The sequence below is a fragment of the Pseudopipra pipra genome, chromosome 1 (genome assembly GCF_036250125.1).
Source record: "Pseudopipra pipra isolate bDixPip1 chromosome 1, bDixPip1.hap1, whole genome shotgun sequence".
In the NCBI taxonomy this organism is placed as follows: Eukaryota; Metazoa; Chordata; class Aves; order Passeriformes; family Pipridae; genus Pseudopipra; species Pseudopipra pipra.
The window spans coordinates 114,837,015-114,861,200 of NC_087549.1; the positions used below are offsets into that span (position 1 = coordinate 114,837,015).

Consider the following 24,186-nt stretch of genomic DNA (forward strand, 5'->3'; position numbering starts at 1 on the left):
CACAGTGGTTGGCATTGCAATGGCAGCTAATCTGTTACAGGTTTTTACCAGCAGCCTAGGGAGTCAATCCAATCTCTGCTGAGTAGCACTGCGACAGATCTCAGATAAGCAGGAGCCAAGAAATGGGCCAAGTTTTGTAAACAGCTGAACCCAGGGACACTGAGGGCTGGATTAATTGCACAAAGGTTTATGCAAATCTGCACATTCTGAAATCTCTACTTTCCAGCAATCAGATAAATCAACTTCCAGACTGAAGTATCATTTCCAATGACTACGTATTAAGGTGCTCAATGAAAAAAAATATTGTATAGGTTGTATACATACCATATACAAATATTGTACTACAATTCTAGTTCAGCTACCATCAACTTCAGTGTAAATAAAGGAAAGAGGAACTGTGGAAGTAGCTCGAAAAAGACAGACATTTCAATTCAAATTTTAGGCTCTCTTCCAGGACAGTTAGCATTGCTCTTGTATGTTCTTTTGCTTAGCAGAGTCAAAGCTAGACTCACAAATTAGGTAGCATTTATTCTAAATTTTCAAAGTAAAGGAGCAGTTAATGATTTGAATACCTACAGTTGAAGTTAAATTAAGCTGTACAGGGACTCTTTTGGAGCCATCATTCTAAACGAGGAAAATATCCGTGCCCTTCCAATGCCAAATACCTTTTATTTCTTCACAACTGTTTTTATCACTTTCAATGACACCATAATGGATTTTAGCAAACAGCAGAATCTATAGAGATATTTAATTCATTCTGAGAACTCATCACCTCAGAAAAGAGATAAGATTTTACAGATTTATTCCTCTCCTTTATTTCAATTATCATGTTCATGTTTGAGACAAATCCTAACGCAAACTTCTGGCCAGGAGTCTGTTGCCAGGTAAGACAGCAAATCTATATCAAATCACAAAGATCTTGCAATATGATTGCAGAGTATAATTTCCACTGTGTAGTAAAAGCTTCACTTCCCCATTTTCCTATTGGAATTCACCGATGGGAAAACTTGATTATGTACACATGGCAGGAAGTTAAAATATTATGTCCTTTAAGAAGTTCTATGTCCAAATGTCCAAAGCTAAGTTCAAATCCAAACACTAAAAAAACAAACGGTGGAGTTGGAAAAAAGGAAGACTGCTTACACTAATGAGATCTTCCCCAGTTAACTCTCTCAGGGTCTTTCAATATCAGAAACTAAAAGGCTCTGCTGTAAGCAGTCAACTATACCAATATGACAAAAAACACCATCAGCCTGCAGTTGTGATCCTTTCATGGTTGTCAAATTAAAGCGTGCAAAAACACTGAGCACCCTCCCCATTCTTTTCAGCCACCAGTTCATGCAAATTACAGAAGACCAGTAGTCTTTGCTTAGCAACAAGATTGCATGTTCACCACTGATCAAATAATTGATAAAGTAGTGAGTATAAACAAATCAAATCATGAGAAGAGATGCTCTCCTCCCCTGACTCATCCACACAATTTAAAATCTCTGAAATAGAAAGAATAATTCATTCATCTAGCAGGCTCACCAGAAACAGAAAAGAGGCCATCTATAATACTGCTTTCCAGACCACATCTCTGACACTGAAACACAGGCAAACAATAATTTCATGCAAGGAGAAGAATTGCTAAATATACAAAAATTTATGTATTTTTACTGAGTCATGAAACTTTCCCATTTGCATATGTCTAAGACTTATTCTATTATTTTCTAGAGTTAGGGTTAGTACACATGAGCTGTCCTGACTGCTGTGGGACACAAAGAGCACTGGAGAAGGGTGTTGAACTGCCATCCCCCGAGCACCTCCACCTCCCAGGGTATCACAGAGCTCATTCAGGTAACTGCAGAAAAAGTTTAATTACTTACAGCAGGATGTCCAGCACAGTAGGTGTAGCTAGCATGAGACTGGTAGTGCAAGCTCGCTCTTGGAAAGGTGTATGTATTCCAAGCAGGTTGGCTGCTATTCCACTGGGAGCTAAAGCCAGGGCTCATGGTCACTCTTGATTTACTGTTTTGGTACGTTCTCACTGTGGAGCTGGACTATCAAAAAAGAAAGAAATGCAACGTAAAAATAGCTTTTAGGGTAGAATACAATTAATGTAGCTACATATCATGATTGTGCATATATATAATGACACACGATCTGGAACAAATTTTAGTGTTTCCTGTAAGGAACTGGAAAAAAAAATGGATTCCTTCAAAGATATCAGTGAAAGAGCTATGTCACTGTAATGCCCAAAAGGAAGACTGATGACTGTTAAGATTTCATGCTGGGATATAAATCAAATGGATAATCAATAAGTGATAGAAGTAAGGGGATGTTCTGAAAATGTGTAGAAGATACAATACCAAGATTAATGGTAGAAACCTCCATATTTTTTTATTATACTGACATTTATTGAACTCCTGTTCGATATGTCCATGTTATGGTAAATGGCAGTTTGGGGCCAATGTTTAGATATATTTCTTGAAGTCTTGAAATCCCACCTAGTGGCTAGGTAAGGCCAAGCCATCACAAAGCTACATTGCAAATATGTAACCTTCTAAGCAGACTATGAAATTTCATGATGTGTTTTAATTACTTAAAACACAGAAAAAAATCCAAAATCTTAAATTGTTTTTTAAAAATTAATTTAATAACTTCATTTGCAAGCAACCCAGACTACAGATGTGTAATTCACATGCATTCTTTCTGTCTTTCTCTCATTTTACTTTAACTGGAGCTTTTTGCTTCTAGTCTGTTTTATAAAAAATATTCCTAATAAACACTTGCACTGTTACAGGTGTTTTATTAGGGCAGCAAAAAGCATCAATTTTTAAAAAGAGTAGAAGGTGCATAGAAGTGGATGCATTTTTAACAGGTATTTAGGCTGGTCTTCAAAGACATGCAAATGTACTTTTTCTCCATATTCTGCTCTGCATTTGGGTTTTGCTTGCTATCTTTTTATTGGCAAAGGTGTTCTAAATTTCCTATGCAAATTTACCCCAACTAATTGTAATTATTATAAAACTAAACCTGTTCATTTTTAAACATTAAATTTACAGTGACCTTGTTAATACAGTGAAAGGTTGAGAAATATGAACACAAATAATATTTCTTTGAAATGCTTATAAATGTCCTTGTTCGTAAATTGATGCTATCAATTTCAAAAGCTATACTCAAGAATGACACTTCATTTATTTTTACCCTCCTTTCAAAGACAACTTTTACACACCATATATGTAGCATTAACCAAATATCAATATGGGCCACCACCTAACAAGGTGTTTCACACAGTCCAAGACCATCCTTACCCTGAAGGGCTTACAAGATAAATGAGAAGGTCAGGGAAAGCATGAAAGAGCAGAGTCTGGTGCAGAAGCACAGAAAACAGCTTCATAAACATGATTTTCAGTTTTGTTTCAATGCTTCAGTTCAGTTTCATTGGGAGAGAATTAGAGAAATGGAAGGAAAAGAGGACAGAGAGAAGACATACAAAAAGGTTTCAAAGATACATTCTAGCTATAAAAATATATGCCCTGTATAATCTTTCTGATTTTTAATACTGTATTTAGATGAGCTGGTTGCAGAAACTCCAGGCCATGCTGGCAAGGGCTAAACGTGCTCTCTTTACTTCATTTAATTTTCAATAGTTTAAGTACACAAAGTTTGCCTCAGTTATCAATTGCTGTATAAACTTTAAGTTCAAGAAAAGGCCAAACGACTTCCTGCATGTGTTTATTTCCTGCGCTGCCGTTTAGGAAGCCTGAAAAGAGCAGTTTCCGCTCACCAGCTCTCAATATCTCCACAGATTTGCCTCCTGCCCCCACCCCTAAGAGAAGGATTCCTGCGGTGTGATTTCTAAAGATTTAACTTATGACTAGCTGAACACAAAGCGTATGAATGAACACTAAAACCCACACTAAACTCTCATTAGTCTCTGTGTGTGACAAGTGGTTACTTTGTTCTTACAAAAGGCTTTAGGAAAAAAAATCTGCCCCTACAGTTAAAGGGGCTTATTTGAAATAAATCTTTTTATATGAATTTAAATCATGACAAATCAAAGGAAAGAGGCTACAGCTACAGCTAGGAAAAAAAAAAAGAAAAAAACACAACAGAGGAGTATTAATTTTTTCCCTTTCTTTTTTTTTCCCTTCCCCTTTTCCCCTCTTTCCCTAAGGAGCAGAAACTGCATTTTCTTTCCTTTGACGCATCACTTATCTTTCAGATCACTCCTCAAAGACAAATCTCTCTTTCTGGGCCCTGGTAGACTTTATTCTACACGCGAGATGAAGGCCAGGTTTTGTTTCGGCCAGATCAAATAGGTTTTTAGCCATAATGTACTCCTCTGTATAAATTTCTCCCCTTTATAAACATGAGGTATTCAAGTGTGGCTGCTTATTAACTCCTCTTGAGAAGTGCATCCCCCCTTGAATATTCTGTGAACATTGCACTGCTCTATTCCAACAATAGCTTTGCTCCTTCCTATTATTACTGATCAGTTTGTATTGTACAGACCAGTGGAAAATATCTGTGGCTGATAGGATGTAAAGATGCATTGTCACCTGTGATAATTGTTAACTGATTATTTTCACCATGGCAGAGAACTCCACTACAGAGAACTAAGGAGAGACACGTTATTGGCACTACACAGACATGCACAATACCTGTTCCTGTACTACAGAACAGGAGCAAAAATGACTCTGTTTTTTAAACAGCCTGTCTTAGTTGCTGAACAGCCTGTTGTCTGTTGACTGAGTTTGTTTCTTGCTTGTGTGCTACACAAAATGCCGTCCCGGATCTGCCACCGCGCTGGAGGTATGGTTCAGCCCCAGCACTAATTCCAGGCACAGATAAGAGCCCCTCTGCCTCCTTTCTATTCCTCCATCTGGGTTCTACCTCATGCAGGGTGCATTAGGAACTGTGAGCCATTCAGACCACCAAGGATGTGCTGGGTGTCCTGCCCGTGCAGGTCACTCAGGGTGCAGAGGCAGGAAGCGAGATGCCACTCCCCCTCAGGGTAGCTGGGAGCCATGAGGGGAAGGTCCCTGAGAGGAGAACCCTCTGCTCTGAACGGCTTTGGTGGGAGGCTACCATGTCTGACCCACTGAAAGCTGCTCTCTTTCCGTTGGATCATGTCCAGAAAAAAAAAACAAACCACAAAGCAAAACAAAACAAAAGTCACAACACGAAGACATTCCCAGGATAATTGGCCTTGAAATCTTGAAGGTATCCAGATTGTCAGCCAGAGAAGAGAGATATCTTTACCACCAACCACTAAGCCCTGGGACAGCCTGGTCCCCTTAGGTTATTGGGGAGCTAGGATGTGAGATCAGGGACCCCAAAAGTTTACTTTTTGAATTCAAGGTACCCTCTGATCTACAAAACACTGCACATCTCTGCAACCTTCCCAGCAGAGTGCAGAGGCAACTCTGCTGTGGGAAAGACACTGGACTGACTGGAAGAGGTGTGAGGGAACAATGGCATCCTGGGGGCAGGTGCCCAGGTGCTGGCAGTGCAGGGCAGCCTCTGAGAGGTGAGGCCAGGGCTGCACCAGTGCCAAACACAACTGGTTCCAGCTGGCTCCCAGTGACCCATCTCAGGACATGGCTGAGCCCTGAAGCAGAGATGGTGGCACCTCTGGGAAAAAGTATTTTAGAAAGGGCAAAACGCTGCCTAGGAGTGAGGAAAAAAGTGAGAAATATGCCTGTGAGCACCCAGGGGAGAGAAGCAGGAGGCTGAGGAGGATCCCCTTGAGCCTCTGGAAAGCCCACCTGGGGCACATGTGGGACAGGATCTATGAGAAATCCCATGCTGGAGGACATGGAGATGTCCTGAAGGCCCACACCTACATTAGAGCAGAGGATGAGCACGAGGAGCAGGAGAGAACAGCTGCTATTCCCCATACCCCCTGTGCCAGCAGGAGTGAGAAGCAGGCTCAGGCTCAGGAACAGAGTGACACTGAGCATGGGAAAAAGGCAGGGGGGAGAAGGGGAGGGTATTGTCTTAATTTTCCCTTCCTTCTCACTAACCAAACTTATTTTAACTGGCAATAAATTAATTTTCCCACATTGAGTCCGGTTTTGCCTGTGAAGGTAACCGCTAAAAGATCTCCCTGTCTTTATGCTGACCCACAAGCTTTTTCACCTTATTTTCCACCTCTGTTTTGTTGAGGAGCAGGAGTGAAAGAGCCTCTGGGTGGGTGTCTGGCAGCCAGCAAAGGCCAATGGACAGGTCTTGTGGCACACAAGCTTTTACTCGGGATTTAGAAGTGTATCTGTTTCCCCTCAACTATTCCAAACAAATTTCATCAAGAAAAGGTATCACCTCTCCCCATAATTCTGTCTTATTTTTATCTCTTAGTATGTCAATGGCAGCTTCCACTTCTGGAACAACCTGGTCAACATTTATCAGAAGACTTCTGCAGAAAGTTATCAGATCACAAAAAAACCAAAAAACCCAATACAACAACAAAAAAAACCCCAACAAACAAACAAACCAAAAAGCAAAACCAAAAAAACCCCAAACAAATCCATAAAAACTGTTGCCCTCCTTGCTATGTTTTGCCAGAAACAAAAAATATTACAAAGCAAAGGGAGAATATTCTTTTCCTTTAATAAGTCAGCCCAGTGCCTTTATACCCTAAAGGTCTGATGCAATCTAAAAGTGAGATCAATAAAATTTAAATGTCTAAGTATATTTTAAAGTATAACCCTTTTTTTCCTATGCCTTAATTTCTCTGGTTTATAAGTATGGATAATCTTACTTTAAAACTTCAAGACTAATCTCTTCCTCATGCTTGTAAAAGTTTTGAACATTTTTGGACATAAGCATGAGTGAAGTACAAAGTGTTATTAGTATTATTACTATATATTGAGCTTACCTGCTTTCAGTTCTTAGTACTTGTAATAGCTGATGTGTGAAGTCTAACAGTGGAAAAAATAGAACATAGTATTTATGGAACAATTTTTATCATTCGAGTTCTGTGCAAATTTTAAATGGTGGCAATATTTTTGACTGGTGCAACATTTCCAACTTTTAAAGATGTTTATAATAGGTGTAAGAACTAGCAGCCACTCCTTTCTATTTGTATGCGAATAAAGCACACCCTTTGTCTAGGATGTTAGACAACATTCATAGTTCTGACATAGCCTTAGTCTTCACGTCATCACACCTGTGCCCTCCACTCTTTTGCATTACAGCGTCACCATGCAGTGAACTGACAGGAAAAATACGTGTTAACTTCTGAAATTCTACTTCACATCAAACGCAAGATTTAATACCTCTATTAGACACCTTTCTGTCAACTATTCCAAGATGCTATGATTATTATTGGCTTTGGCACTCCAAAAGAAGAGAGAGCCTCAAATATAATCCTCTACTTTACCTCTTGACTAACATTGACTTAAAAAAAAAAAAAAGGCAAGTGAGATTAAAGAGGTGTAAATAACATCTGAATTCAGCTTCCCACTACCTCATCTTTTAAAAGCAACTTCACAGAGCTATGATGTCATTTTCTTAGCCCACACAATTTGAGTTGTTTCCAGTCCCCTGGATTTTGATTATAGAATGATTCTGACTTCAGCTGCATCTTCTGTGTTTTTTTCCTGAAAGGAATTGTGATTGAATGGGTGTCCACCCTCTTCCCGCTATCTCTTCAAGGGATTTGACATCCCTTATTTAGGATGCTAAAATGATTACAGAAGATGGGAAAATCCAAAGAGAGAAACTGCCATTCTGGAGATACTGCTTGTAGGAACTCTATGCCTGTATTTGGATCAGATTATGATGCAAAGCATAGTCCTATGTTCTTAAAAGTTTGGATGCTTTACAAATTACTACCGTTCCCATAGAAATCGAAGGTTTCTTATAACCTGTAAAAGTAAGAAATGAAAATAGCTGGCCTGGAACAGTATTGCATGAGCTAAAATGCTGCATTTGTTTTCACGCTCAGAGAATATACGAAACTGGCAAACAAAATCTGAAGTTAGTTCATCACAAAATCCACCTGAGAGACCCTAAAGATTGTGTTATTTAGGAATTGAAGAGTGAGGGTGTTTTTTTCTTTTGGGGTTGTTATGAAAACTAAACATGGAAGATATTGCAGATTTTTAACTTTTTTTTAACAGCAGGAAAGAGGAATTTTGTGCTGCTACTTTCCCCAACATAATCATTCACTATAGCATGCAAATCTTTTACAGTCTAAAACCAGATTGTATCTGTTTCAGTAAGAACTGAGCTTCTAATATTTGGCCACTACCGATTTCAAGTTTATCAAGTTTGTGTCATAACCTTCACAAAAAAACTTCAGAGACATGACCAAATTTAAGAGAAACATTGTTTTTCCAGACATGGGATTGAAACTCAATATGCTTTACCTGGAAGAACAGGATCAGCTGAAAGAAATAGCATTCCACTGAAACCACAGAGAAATGATGAGGTTGTATTTCATATCTCAGCATACATATAATGTTATAGCTTATCCAGTGGTTCCAAGAGCACTGAGAGCTAGTCCACATCACGCCAAAACTCAGGGTGTGCAGCCCATCTGCCCCCTCTCAGTAGGTGAGAGAGGAATTCTCTCCATGGGATAGCCTTGCTTGGCACACAAGCTTCCTGCCAATGAGGTGAAGAGGACCTAGGCCTGCACATCTGGAATACTTAGAGCTGGGGCCCAGTAGAAATATTAAGTTGAGAGACTTTTTAGGATAGGACTCAAATAACTCTTAAGGAACGCATTTTAGAAAAAGAGATTGCCATTCATTGTTATTTTTCCCCAGAGTTATGCCTTGAAAACAAAATATATATGGGTTTCACACTTTTCTGGTTAGAATTGCTGTCATTTCCAGTGACTCAACACTGTAATTCATGTTGTACTTTTAACTGTTACTTGAATCCTAGGAGCATTTTTTTCCTAGGCAAAGTATGAAACATTGCTCTTGTAGTCACAAAAGAGGGAGCAGGGGTGCTGAAAAAAATGAAAGCCTTCACAGTTTGAGGAACACGCCACGAAGAGCCTGGTTTTCTGCCATCTTACAGTCCACATCAGCATCAAGGAGCAAAGAATAAGTAATAAAAGATAGGCCAGTGGTAATCCAGATAAAAGACTTAAAGACTCTTGGCAACCTGTGTGGGACACCTCTGTAATCCAAAATAGCTGTTACCTGATGGCTCTCTAGGCAAGAGATCGCTGAGTTTCAGTCATCTTCTGCTCACACACACTTCCCTGAAAACAGTACCAACACCAGTATCTCAGCAGGCAAACTCAGTTGAAATGCCAAGTAAAAGTCTCAAGAAATGCTCCTGTACTTCAAACTGATTTCTCCAGAATAAGAAAGGGAATTTTGCATGAGTAAGAGACGCTTGTATTGGTTTTGTTACTCATGTTGTACCTAGCAACAGAGCATGGGGATACTCATGCTTCTGGACTGCTCATTTGTATGTCTTCCTTCCACAGAGAGTGAAAAGAGACTTTTCAAAGGATATTTTTTTATTTGTTTATATTTGTTACATTCTTTTTGAAAAGTAAACTGGGATTAAAATGTATGTTGTTAGATGGGATTCTTTTTGGTCTTGTTTAAACCTTTAATTTTAGGTCTGAACACAGTGACTATCTTGACCCCAAGCAAGGCCATGTCAAAGTTTCTTGTACTCAGAATATTATTTAGTCCATCTATTGTGATAAATTTAAGTCAGAACAACCTCAGAAGGACATTGAATATGACCTTGTAATGGTAGGTCATTAAGTAATTATTTTCTGAAAATAAAACACACTGGCATCTGTTAAATTTACTCCAACCTTTTTTACAACACCATGGTTACAATTTAAAGGAGTAAAGCATTATGTTAACCCAAGAAGAACATGATCTGAGTGTTCCCAGTAAATTCTGGTAAGATAGCACTGGTTAAGACCCTACCACAGATGACCTGCATACTTCTTATTTCTAGAGAAGTCACCCAAATAAAATAAATCACTCAATGCAATACTTCTTTGCACATACCGCTCATCTGTACGGAGTGACTGGAGAAAAGGATGTTCTCCCATGAGTCACAGAGGCAGAGAACTTGAAGGGGAGAATTTGTTCTAGCTAAGAAAGTCTAATGGTGAACACTATTCTTAAGGAAAGTTGTTGATTACATACAAAGCATATCACATTAGGTATCGGATCTTAGCAGATCTCCAGAGTAGTACTTTTACGAGGTCTAAGAATCCCTCTCTCACATATGACAGTTGCCAGTCCTGAGGGACTTTTCTGCAAAGTACACAGCAGTATTCGGGACTTGCAGCATTTCCTTGTTAAAACAGAGGACACAAAGGGATAATGTAAAAATTTAAAAGAAAAAAATATCGTTATAAGTGCATTTCCCACAATCCCTGTTTGCAGGTACAGAGGGCTCTTGTATTAATTTTGTGGTAATTATTTTCAATGCAGACCTATGTATCACTGACTGAAACACAGGTTCAGGAGCTTTACTGATTAATGACTGATTGTAGCATTTACCTGTGTGCTAAAGTGGAACTTTTCACAGACAGCTAACACTTTTTGTGAAACTCATTACTTCTTTACAGTTTGGGGAGAAAAATAATTATTTCATTAACAATTGAATCCTATCCCCTTTTACAGTACCCAAAAGCATGCTTCACTATGTTCTGCGGTATCTTTTTTTTCTGATGTATCTGTTTACTACATGTATATTGAATTACTCCCTGAACAATAAATCAACCAATGTCTTGGATACAAAATGATTTTCTTCACACTAGATCTGCAATATGCAACTTTTTTTAGACAATCCCAAGAGTAACAGCTGGCTGACGATTTAAGCAAGCCTGCAATATTAACCAGTGAGTGCAACCCAGACTCAGCTACCAGGGAAGAGGGATGCTTATGAGCAACTGAAATATGTCTGTGGCACAGCATCACTGCTACAATTCTAGCAAATGATAAAAAGTCAAATTTCTTTCCTCAGCTGCAGTAGAGAAAGTGTTGATTCCAGCATCACATGCATATTACCAGCCTTCATGTCCACAAAATGCTTACTTTACTGAATCCAGTGCAGTTATGAAATGCATTTGGCCACTGGGAAGAATTCTATAAATCCTACAAAACTAACCAATGTACCACTCTCCAGCTAACTCCTGTGGATGGGCTTGCATGCTTTTGTAAATATCACTGTGGGATTAGGACATCTATCAAAGCTATAATTTCTTTCCTGCGATGTTATATCTATTGCATACCAGGAGTTCTGCAGGTGCATGATTTATCCATCCTGTCATTAGCTACAATACCCTGCAAACAGTTTTTATTTTCTGCTGGAGAAACAAATACTCCTCCCATAAATTGTTTTACTGCTGACTGGGGAACAGGCTCCTGCTCCCTTGACAATAAAACAGCTTGCTTTCTCTGACCATGGAGTTATAATTTCCAGCACAAAAGTCTGAAGCTCAACATCACTTCTTATGGAATTAAATAATATAGGGAAAATTATAGCTCATTTTTCAGTATCAGACCTGAACTCTTATTAAGTGCCAACACTTTTGATCACTTGAGTGACGTTACAGACAATATAGCCCCTAAAGATCCAACCAAGAAAACATAGAAGGATGAAGTAAGTGTCAGATAAATTGAACAGACAAAAAATTTTTTTAAATTAAAATAAAACCCCAATATGAATTCTTTTACTGGAATCAGGAGTTGTCAAATCTTTCAGTTGGGCTGAAAATGTTCAATGAACATTTTAAAAAACAAGGAAGCAAACTGAGCAAACTGGATAGCCAGAAAATTCAAAAATAAAAAGCAATTTCTTACTCAGTGAAATCATACTCAGGCCTTTCACTCAAATTAATTATTCATAGAACCACATATATTGTATATGACACACTTGAATGTGAAAAGGCTAATATCTTCTGGCTTTTCCAGTACTCAACTGATCCATTAGAAATGTAATAGTCAGTCGAACAATTCCATGACTTCAGTAGGACACATGAAAAATAAAAGAGAAAGCAGAATGAACTACAAAGAGAAGAAGAAAATAAGAAATAAGATCTTTTCAAGACCAGCTCTCAGGGTACTCAAAATCAATTTCAACTGCCTCAGATATCTGTCAAGTATCAAATACAGAACAGAGGAAAAAGCATACAGAGCTACAGAGTTGTCTAGAAAAGCTGCTTTTTCTTCCCTTAAGCTTTGGGCACTCATGTTGGAGAAGAAAGAGAGAGATGATAAACTTATTAGAAAGGATGAGCAAATTATAACTGGGAAGTTGACTATAAGCTATTTGAATTCAGTGCAGCAAGAACTGGTTTTCTAGGATATATCAATACGAGGTTACAGATTTCATTAAAACATAACTAAATCTCAATGAAAAATGACATTAGAATTCCCAAGAGAAATACCTAAGAAATAGTATGCTAAGGCACCAGAGCTTATGAGATTTTGCTGTGATTTGCTTTTATTCCCCCAGAAAAAAAAGAAGGCAATGAAAGGCTATTAAAATCCAAATAATTCTGTAGATTATTGATAATCCTATAGTCTAAACCAGTGTGAAGGAGACACAGGCATCAACAAACAAAAATACTAGTCAGTTAATGAAACAGTGAATATCTTAACTGAAGCAATCAAGCAGCATGAGGTACACATGCTGAAGGTCTGACCATGCAAAGCTTCTCTGGCTTTGGTCAGCACAGCATTTAAAATAATGGGACTACTCATGACCTTAAAGTAAACCATGAGTATAAGCAAACAGCTTTGTAGAAATTACTTCTTGAGTTAAGCACAGCTCTCTTGTGTGTCATTGTCTACTGCACATAAAGCACTATTGTGTGGCCAGGTAAAAAAAGAAAAAAATGCCTTTAGACAATACCCCAAAAATGTTTCTAAATATATAAAAACACTTTTATTTTCAAGCATCAATGTGAATGAAAACAAGCAACCTTTCCTTCAAGCTATAAATCACTCCTTTTATTCTTACCAGCTAAAGATCATGAGTTTATGGGCTGACTTGCCTTTTGGCTGAGCCACAAGTGTTTCAAATTGGCATTTTGTACTCTATGAATTGGTAAACAAACCAAAATAACAACAACAAAATGCAAAAATTTAGATTTTAGTAAGGTTTTACTAAATTTTACTAAATTGACTAGGTTTTACTGAAGCAATGAAAACTCACACAGGTCTGAAAGTAGCTTCAGTTTTCATGAAAACTGCTGATAAAAAAATAACCTGAACACACTACACATGGATGGGCTCAAGGTGGAAAGCAAGGATCTTTTGAATCCTGTTGGAGGATGCTCAAATAAGAGAAGTCATTGACCCCTGAAAGAGGTAATCCAGCTGAAGCTCCTCAGAGCCTGGCGTGTGGAGCTCTACTTCTTCACTTAGGAAACACTGACAACGAGGAGAGTAACTCAGTGCAGCCCAGCCTAAGGTATTTTTTTGCCCCAGTGCACAATGGGATGAAGAAGATTCATATCCTTCCTACCGAACTTCAACATCATAAACTTGACAGGCAAATAGGTGGAAGGAAATCTCTGCTTTTGTGTTTCTCCCTGCTGTAACCAAAAGTTCCTTTCATATCCCCAAATGTTTGTTGAAATGTTAGAATCCAGATTTTAAAATATAAGCACAGCAGTCATGTCCAGGCTGCAACAGACATGAGGAACAGAGACTGAGAACAAGAGAGAAGATGACCAGAAACCACAGCAGAAGGCTCTGAGGATAAAAAGATACTACTCTGTCTCACCTGTGTTTTCCAATTTGTGTTTTTGACCCTACATCTCAAAAAACTAAACATAGAATGAATACAGATGGAGATTTCTGTCACATTGTTCCCAGTTAGTTTAAAATCTCTGCTTCTCAAGTCAAATCCTTTCTAGGGTTGATGACTGTGTTGAGGATGGGTAGAATTCCTTACCACGCTGTAAGGACACTGGTTTAAAAATACTAGAGAATTAAGAGCAAATTAAACTAATACAGTTACCATAGAAATTCCTTTAAAAGGCATATTTTGAATTTCATGTTTCTGTGTCAGCAGATAGTGTCTGCAGGTCTGTGCTCAGAATATACATATCAGGAAAATTTCCCATATAACATATTCAGTCATACATTGTATTTCCTGATATGCATGGGTGTCATAACCTTATGGCAGAAACAGGAAAAAACAGTAATATTAACAATATTTGTTGAACAGAAGCTCAGAGCATTAGTTGTCCTATTCTACCCAAACAGTTCAGAATGACTAGTGGGAATATCTTTGAAGATTGCCAAGAGATATTTTTGGAGATGCATTATTTTTTCATTTTAAAACACATTTTAAAAACTCCAATCACCTAAAAGTATCTTCATGATTATTAAGCGCAACTTTCACTGTCTTGTGAACTGTTACAGAGATACTAAGAGAGAGAGTTAACAGATATGGATGCAAAAGAATCTCACCCACTATACTTGGAAAAAAAGGATGGTTTTTCACCTAAAGAGGAAAACTATTATTTGGAAGATCAAAAATCACCATTACCTCTGTACTAGTCTTCTTATGTGACTGAAACGTTTCACAACTCTTTCTTGGTCTCTATAACAGAGATTTTACTGCTTCCTTTTTCTCACCCTTTGGGAGAATGAGTGATTCTTTTGTCCATTTAAATGTAACAGCAATGTCCCAAATCCCCAAATCAATCACCAATCACCCAATCATCAGAATCAAGTTTCTGGTCAATTTTCAGGTATATAAAGAGTATGAAAGTTTATATAGTTGGTAATAAACACAACAAAAGACACAGAGAGGCTTCTAGTAATCCACATACATATATATAAGTATAATTAAGTGGAATAAAGATCAATACAGGCAGAACAACATAGAGGATATTTCCAATTTTGTTTAAATCTAACAGCAGATTAATTTTCGAGGAAGCTAAAATCAGAACCATGAATTAGGTGGATTTAAGAAAGCTAAAGTCATACAAAAGCAAAGATGGGGAAAGTCAATTTAAGGAGCAGAATCATAATAATAGGGCTCTGTTTCATCTCATTTATCTATGTGTATTAACATTTATACATCTATATCTATATTACATGAGGGGGAAATGTTATGAAGCTCTTCTTTAATTCATAGAGATAAAAAACACCTTGTTACAACTTATTGAACATTCTTTTCAAATTATATACTTTAAAAGAAATATCTAGAAATGTTTCTTTAGGAGGAAAATGTAATTTTCATTTTTTTTAACTGTCTGCTGCTGAGATTTTATGTAACATGAAAGAAGAAAGGCACAGGAAAAAAAGATGATGGGCTAGATCTTAAAGACTGATGAAAAAAATTACTGCTTATTCTAAAATCTAAAATCTAAAATCTATCTATGTCCCTAACTGCTCTGATTTTAGAAATATCTGCTGTAGACTTGTCATTATATCCAAACTATTTGCAGATACTGCTGCACAATGGAATAGTCAGACATAAACTGTCAAAATATTTGATGGTGTTATCAACCTGTTAACAAAATAAAAAATATGAAATGGACACTGAATAGATCCAAGTGACACCATGATTTGAGATTACCAAACTTTTTTTCAGCGCTCTTTTACTTTGGCCATGATATAGAAAAACACATATTTTCTACTTAGACCTCCCTAATAAGAATTGTCAATTTAGATAGATCAAACTCATAGAACATACATTGGGGTTTTTTTGCCACTGCCTAAAATTCTGATTTGAGGCAGAAACATAGTATTTCATAATGAACTCTCTATAGAAAATATTAACTAACAAAAAACAATTTAATCAATATATGCAAAATTATGTTTTATTTAAAAATTTATTTTTAAGAAGCAGAAAATTTTACTCTAAACTCTAAATATTTTCTTATTTACTCAAATTGAAAAAAATATAGAGGAATATAGTTACTATGAGAAGAATAGAATTCAGTTATGGTAAGACAAATTTTAAGAATTTATTTCATGGATCACATCTAGCTGATCGAACAATAGCAAACTTACTAGATGAAGCAGTACATATAGTGTTAATTTGTTTCTTTAACATCAGAATCATACAGTTTAACAAGATTCTGCTAAATATTCCTCTGCAAAAATTTGCTAACTATAGGAAATGCCATTCAGGTTTTGGATGTCAATTTTTTTCTAGATGCTAAGGTCCCAGTGCACCAAGAACCTTAAGCATACACATAGCTGTAAGCACAGGAGGAAGCTTACTGAAGCCCAGAGGATTTCTTATAGTAGTAGAATCATACAAAACATTTTCATTTGAAAGACTTAAATATCTAACAGAATTGATCCTGTGCGGAAGATAAAAACTTTATTTCTTTGCAAGAACAAAAAGATGCAGATTTAGATAAGAAAGGGGGGATTTTGTTGTTTATTTTAAAAGCATATAAATCTTGATGCAGGCTATACAAGATGGCTAGGAAGATTAATGCTCTCTGGGCAGCATATTTTACTCTTATTATTCACAGGACACCTTGTTCTGAAGCATTTAGCAATGGTTCATGGAACAAGAGATGTTTAATGGTCTTATATTGCCTTGCTGCATTGATCACTATGATACAACAATCAAAACCAGAGGGTGCATATGTCTGTATTTGATCTTTACAAGAGAATTCCACTATGCTAATCTCTAAAACATAGTGTCAGATTATTCACTTCTCTCTCTTGTGTATTTCCTTACTTAAAAATAAATATATCAGTCAATACATATACCAATATATCATGTAAAATTTCTGAACTTAAGTGAAGTCAATAGTGTTTGTAAGTGCTTAGTAGAATGCTACCTCTGTGCATACCAGGGTTGCAAATTGTGAGGAGACTTATTGACCTTTTTCATTTAATAAACTAATTTCTGGAAAAAACACACACATTCATTATGTCTCTCACTTCCTGGAGGAAATACTGGTGCATCTGAGGTCTGGAAACAGAAGATTCAATAACAGGAACAGTTTGACTATTTCACTGTCCTGCTTTTTCCGTCAGTATTCTACACAAGCATTCGTCTTACTGCTACTTACTTTCTATTAGGACTAAACTGTTCAAAAGATGAGTCATCCACTGTACTTTTAAAAAAATCCACACTTTTACAAAAAAACAATGACAGAACAGAAAAGAATTGTTTGTGTATTCTCTACTCAAACACTTATATTTGACTTTAAAAGTCCAAGAATTTGCAAAGTAGGTGTAAGTAGGCAACTTGCATATAGATTTTCAATTGTGATCAGCTTCAGGCTATTCCTTAAAATCTTGGCTATCCATGACTCTTCCATTCCTCTCCTTGCTTACTTCCACACACTTCTTGTGAAACTTCTTTGACTTCTCTTTATTTAGATATTGTTAATAGTTCATAGTTAGGTCAATATATGAAGAATCTCCACTTGAAAACTTGTACCCTCGTAGTTTGACTCTCAGGAAATAAACAGCAATTTAAAGTACAAGATTAAATGGGTAATAAAAGAGTTTCAGGTTTATAATGGCCAACTAAGCTTCAGTATCCAAATGCCTAGCATGAAAGAATCTACTATTCTTAATTCCTTCTAATAAGAAGCACAGACATCTCCACTGATTTTGAGTTGATATAAACTTTACTGTTTTTTACTTGTCTTTTTTTTTTTTACTCTTCAGTGTTCACTGAATTATGCTGAGATAGATATCCACGAATTTATAACATTTTTAAGAGAGACGGTGGATTTTTTTTCTTACTAGAAAAACTTGAATGTATAAGGTTGCAGTGTAGTTTCCCAAGGGTACACTTTGTATATTAATAATAATAAATTATTGTTATAAAATATAATTATTATTAAAAATAAGGCAAAACAGTCACAAGAATGTCCCAGATGGAAGGATGGGAGAAGTCAGCTGGGAAATGAGAATTCATGCTGAAGTCCCAAACATAAAAAGAGTTTCAAAGAGAAAGCCATCTGCAATACACCATTACATTCTTCATTGTCACAACAAAGCCCAGACATGCTGATACTTACTCTCACACATGTTCTTGTAAGCACATTCTATTAGCATATTATATGAGTTTAGTATTTCCCTAGTAAAAGATCTCTTATGGCAATTTGGCAAATAGAAACACCCAGGGGTAGCCTTCTTTCCATTTAGTAATTGACAACTTTCCTGATGAATGCACAATGTAGGGCTTTCCCTCTTACCAGTACAATTTAAAGTCTACAAAGAACAACGTGTTTGTCACTATTTTTTCAAGTATCGGTAAAGAAAAAGGTGATAATCGGGAAAAAAAATCCATAGATGACTAAACCTGGGTGAAAATCAGCAGAAAACCAGCCAGGAACATTTCCACACAGTGGAAGAGAGAGAAACACTATTCTTCCTTACTCATATCTAAAAATAACAGTAGGCAATACTGAGAGCTGCACAATCATGGGACACCCCACCCAACATTAACTATTCAATAGATAAAAACCACTATAAGTCACTGTGAAAAACATAAGTTTCTTCTATTGAATATTCCCTAAAGGTCAGAAAAGGGCTAAGTCACTCTGAGTGTGTTATCAACAATACACGAGTTTCTCGCTTTTAATGCTACCCCAAACTAGGGAGAAACAGGAAGAGCTAATTAGAAGACCTGCTTTTTTTACTTTTTCTTCTGAAGGGGTCTGATGCCAGCAGATGCTAAATCAATATTTTTTTCCTATTGTATCTAAGGGAGAAGGTTGTAACTGGAGAACGCAGTTCAGTTCCTAAATAAATATTCACACTGTAGTTCCACATTTCTACCCCAGAATGAGAAAGGTCAGATCATGTGGAGATAGATCTGCAGGGGAAGGGGTGGAGCAAACCACTGAAAGGACAGCTAGGAGAGCTACAGCTATGTTGTGTAGTACAGAAAGCGGAAAGATCACACAATGAAGCACTTTGACTTCTTGCCAGGTATACCCTGTGAAATGAATTTTGAAATAAAGTTTTAAATTACAGATGGCTTTTCCAAGCCATTGCTGGCATGAGCACTACTGTGGAAAAGCTGTGACACCAGCAATTAGGGATAGCAGAGTCTGAGATATTAGGGAAAACTTGTCAAGCAGAACTTAAAATATCCAAATATTTCTCCAAAATATTCACCAAAAGAAGAAATAGAAATAGCTTTGGCTTGGCTTGCCTATAAGTTTGCACCTTCTGGAATTTTTTTTAAATATTCACAGATACTAGTTCAGAACTTTTATAAACATAATGCTAATTCACATCTAAAAGCATTAGGAAGAGGGAAGCTAAAGATAGAGTTCTTTTAAAATACAGCATGTGGTGTGCCAGCCACACAGCCCTACGAATTTTATGTTTGTCCTATCTGTCCAAGCAAAACACATTGTGAGCATCTAAGCGAAGCTCCTTGAATCCTCCACTTAATATTTGCAAGGAATGCAGATGAAAGAGTATTTGCCAAAAAAATTAAGTTGATGAAAAGAAAGCATACACTTTCAGTGAGCAACAAATAAGGCAAAATACTGTCTTAAATGTCCTGTCTTAAATGATCCTTATTACTTATTACTAACCATTCATCAGGAAAATATCCCAACCAGTAACTAACATTTTAAAACCTCAGGTAATGTCTGTACAAGTGCTACCAGAAGTGACCACTGCAATGAAAAGTGTCATATAATTTAGCCAGGAAACCTTGAAAATTGCTAAAGAAGAGATGCATTGAATAAATAATTTCTTGGTACTTAATAGAAAATTATGTTTTTTTCCTAAATACAGATCATTCACCAGCTAACAAGCCTGTTTTAAAGTGGGGCAGAAGCAGTTCTACAGTCTCCAACACTGGACTCTACTGACAAAAATTATTTGGTACTCTTTAACTCCCAGCAGAAGACACAGAAGGTATTAAATGTAAATGCAAACAACTGGGCTGGCTCCTGTTTCCACAGGGTGAAGGAAAAATTGCCATTGGCACAGTTTCAAGAAGGATTTATTTCTAAAAATATAATCCTAATGTACAGTACCCCTCTAATGGCTCCACCAAGCTGCTTCTCACTGTCCCCAGCTCCTTAGTCAAGTCTTCTAGGAAAAAGTAGCGGAAGAAAAGATGTCCAAACATATGCTCTGGCTAACACAAGGTTAAAATCACATAGTTCCAATTTGCTGCAGGAACTATTTCAGCTCTGAGAAAATCTCACAGCACACAGACTTTGCCTTTTACTTCTCCTGCTGGGTCTAGCTAAGGATCGAGCCCCATAGCTGAATTTAGAGTATCCTTAAAGTTTGTGGATCGCAAATTGTAACAGATGTCCCTGCTGTGCAGGGAGTTTTGTTTAAAGGTCCATCTGCCTGCAGACTGAAATCTGGGATTCTTTGTTTGCATCCTGCAAAACCAGATCTTTCAGACCAGTCACCATAAAAATGCAGGGATTTTTCTGAGGGGTATGGAAGATCAATATGTTGCATATGTTTGTTCCTCTAAAAAGAGAAGTAGCTGAGATTGTTTCAGGGTTTGGCAGGACACAGTCTTATTCATGTCAATGCTGCTTTCACAGAATTGGCTGCTTGCTTCAGGAAGGAAATGGATATAAACACCTCTGGCTTTTTTATTTAAAGTCCATGTAACAGACTTCAGTGCTCTACAGGTCTGAGGGTGTGGGGAGGGAAAGAGTCACCTGTGCACAGCAGGATGGGGTATATGGGCCAGGCAGTGGAATACAGGGTCCAGACTATGGTCATTTAGAGGAGAAAGGCACAGAGACTAGAGCACTGGTATACTTATAAAAATTATTTAGATGTGTAGCCAAAATCTGAGCAAAAAGGAGACAGGACAATGAAATGACAGATGAAATTAGAATGGAAGAGATGTGAGAGACTATGAAGGAATGAAAATCAGAATATGGGAAGAGAAAGTAACAGAAAGGGGACAAGTGAAAAGAGAAGGAAAAAGTATTTACTATGCAATTAGATTTCATGCGGGGAAGCACTCAATTCCTTCCTCTGTCCATCTTACAATACCACTTTTCAGAAGAAATTCTCCACACTTCCCTCAGCATACAAAGGGGGAGGGTGGGTGGGGGAAGGCCTTCTTCAGCTCTTTTCCAGGTTCTTCCATTAGATCACTAATCATATTTTGGTTTTGGATTAGAAACTTGCAGGAGTGAACGGAATACTTCCATTTGAGCAGAGCCAAACCCAGCCCTAGGGGTTTTCTGAGTAGGCACTCACCATACCCTTGGGAGAAGAGGCTCCAGTGTCCTTTCTTACTTTCCTCAGCTCATTTTCAGCCCAGCAAATCTGTATTTCTTTACAGAAGTAGCATCTCACTGGCTCTACATTCTTCAGCCACCATCAACTTCCAGTGGACCAACTTCCCTCCTGCTCATCCTCTAATAGTATGAGGATATCTCCTCCTCATAATTTTAGTTTTCCTATTCGCAGTTCATTTCCTTGGTGGCCAACGTGCAGGCCCAAAGCTTAAGAAGGGATTGTACAGACAGACAAAAAATTGTTCAAGTTGTCCAAACAATCTCAAGTGTTGTCTCTGCTTAGCTCAGACCTTCGTAAAAAAGTCCTTATCGGCCTTCCTTTGACTTCTCTACCAAATCACACATAACCTCTTCTTTGTAGCCAATTTCCTTCCTCCTGGTTCAGGTCCTGCATACACAACTGTGTCCAACACAGGCAAGCCTCTCTGTTTCTATCCCTTGTCCAAGCTGAGAAATGATACCTCCAGATGTGAAGCCATAAATGATACAGCAATTTCATAAAATTAACCCTAATTCACAGGTTATAACAACATCTGCTTACTTGAAATTAGTTGCAAGTGTCTTTGTGTCTTCAGTTCTTTACTATTTTAGAATGGTGCATTTCACCTCTGCATAGCAGCCAAAGGAAATTAAAGAGTATATCTTTCAACCATTTCAGAAAACATTCAGTGATGGGAAATACGTTTTTTCAGACATTTACAGTAAATCTTTGCCATTGTTTTATAAACTGGCATCCTGTTCACCACTTTAGAGGTAGTTTATTAAACAACTCAGAAAATTAACAGTATTACACACCTGTTAATATGGGTAATGCTATTCTTCAGCAGCAGATTTTTTTCAGATACATTTATATATTGAAAACTATGAATTAGTTATTTTTGTATTTAAATCTTTGTAAAGGCAGAAGGTACTGGTCATAATACCACAATATGGTCACACATAGTATTCTCCTGCAGAAGTATCATAGGTTCAATGTTTTCTGCATAAAGTATTACTTTATTTTTATGGAATGCTTTTATATTTTATCAGAAATTAGATGTCCATGGTTTTTTATTACTGGCAGAATTTGAAAGAGGGACAAGTCAAGTCTTCAGCATCGCATTCCTAGTTTTCACATATCAATGAAATGTTCTGTACCTCCTTTCCAGGTTTATTCTGTCTATTTTTGCACTGTCTTCTTCTTCACTTTTGAAAGAAATGGAAGTTTTCTAATTTCTTGAAAATTTCCCCTTTTTTTTTCATATTAGACAATTAAGTCTTTAAGCTTCACATTAGATTCTTTAAGCTTCACATTAGATTCCTGTATATAGTCTCAAAATTTGTTACAAGACTTCTTAACATGACCCCATCAAGTGACAGATGTATTCTTTGTTCTTCTGCTTCAAGCGCCTGTTTAATCTATTTGCTTTTAACTACTGTTGTTTGCCCAACAAGATCTTTCACTTCCTATCTGTGACTGCTCCTCCTAAACTGACAGCAAAATTGGGCTTGGAGGATTTTTAATGGGCATTCTGTACTACTGATAGCTAGAGAGCAGTTCAGCCCTCTTTCCAAGGAAAGACTCCTCAGGCACAGAGCTGTCTTTAATTGTTTCCATAGTCATTCAATGTGTCCAAGATCCAAAAGCTGTCATACAACTCCATTTCCCATTTATACTATTGGGTGACAGGCATGCTGAAATAGGGTCAGATTTTCAAATAAGGAAATTATTTTTTTTCCCCCAAAATAGAACATGCACACAAAAGCAGACAAAGAGAATGCATGCTGAAGACGAAAATGAATTAGCTTCACTCCACTAAAAGAAACCAATAAACGCTTTTACAACAACAGTGAAAAGCTGACTAGGGTCTGAACTTGCACTCACTAATGTCAGTAACAGTTTGATTCAATGGGAGCAAAGTAAATCCCATTAGAGCCTTTTACAAAAAAAATCCTAATAAAAGCAGACACTACAAAGTAAAGGCCCTGTTCAGCCCTCGCTTACACCATAGCCATTGTAAAGTCACACCATCATAGCTGGGGTCCGCATTGAGAGCTGGAGCATTTCAGTCCTACACTTACCACATCACAGAAAGCCGAAAGGAGATGCTGTACCAAAGTGAGAATTGCAAGTCTCTCCTGGCCACAGATTTAATACACTATTGTTAGGTTTACATAAGATCTGGCTGGGTCCAAAACGTGCATTACCCGACACTCGTGCTGCCTGATTTATGCTGTCCTATTTGGCTGGTAAAAGAATCAAACTGGTGGCTGGTTTTGAATGAAGGCAATTAGGGTGGTTGATTGGTTTTGTAATTTGGAGAACACTACTCCAGAGTATAAGTCAATTGTGTAGAACGATCCAGGTCTTTAATCACTGGTTTCCCTGTGCAAAGAGCTGATGCTTTACATCATCTGAAATTTATACGTTATAATCAATTCCATTCTCCCCATTACCCCCCTTATTGCTTCCTCACCTGCCCTGCACCTGGCAAAAACATAACATTTTACCGGAGAAACAGTTAACTATAGAGTGGCCAATTACATTTAAAAGGTGTACCCAAATTTAATTTACAGGGTCAACCAAGTATGTGGGGGTAATTACCTTTACAGAGCATCTGACAGCTGTTGTGATATAGCAGTCCAATACTTCCTGCTAGAAATCTGTCGGGAAGAACTTGTTTAAATTTGACTAATGTTAAACAACAGACTTCTGTCTGTAAATCCTAGAAAACAAAGTCATCAACAAAGACAACAATTCTACGTAAGTCTCTTGGGTGCCCCCCAAAAAACTGGAAATTCTCAATTCAAAGAGTTTTCTTTCTGAATGGATACTGAAATAAGAAGACAGGCAGGTTCAACACACAAAAATCAAGCCAAGAACAGGACAGGAAATCATACATAATTTGCCTATGTATAGTAACCATATACCTTTATGAAACACAGTTTCTTATTTAAACATACAGGCTCCAGAAATTCCAAAGCTGAGAAATAAAATTGCACTCAAGAGTTTCCTCAAAAAATTTTTA

At 37.3% G+C, this 24,186-nt stretch overlaps 1 protein-coding gene across 6 annotated transcripts in view; it reads right to left on the reverse strand.

Annotated features, from left to right (window-relative positions):
* RBMS3 (RNA binding motif single stranded interacting protein 3) overlaps window positions 1-24,186 on the reverse strand; it is a 767,181-nt gene that overhangs the window by 488,262 nt on the left and 254,733 nt on the right. For all 6 annotated transcript variants that reach the window (XM_064672487.1, XM_064672497.1, XM_064672475.1 and 3 more), the window contains one exon: window positions 1,869-2,042. In XM_064672487.1, coding sequence (XP_064528557.1) covers window positions 1,869-2,042 — 174 coding nt within the window. The remainder of the gene's footprint in view (window positions 1-1,868; window positions 2,043-24,186) is intronic.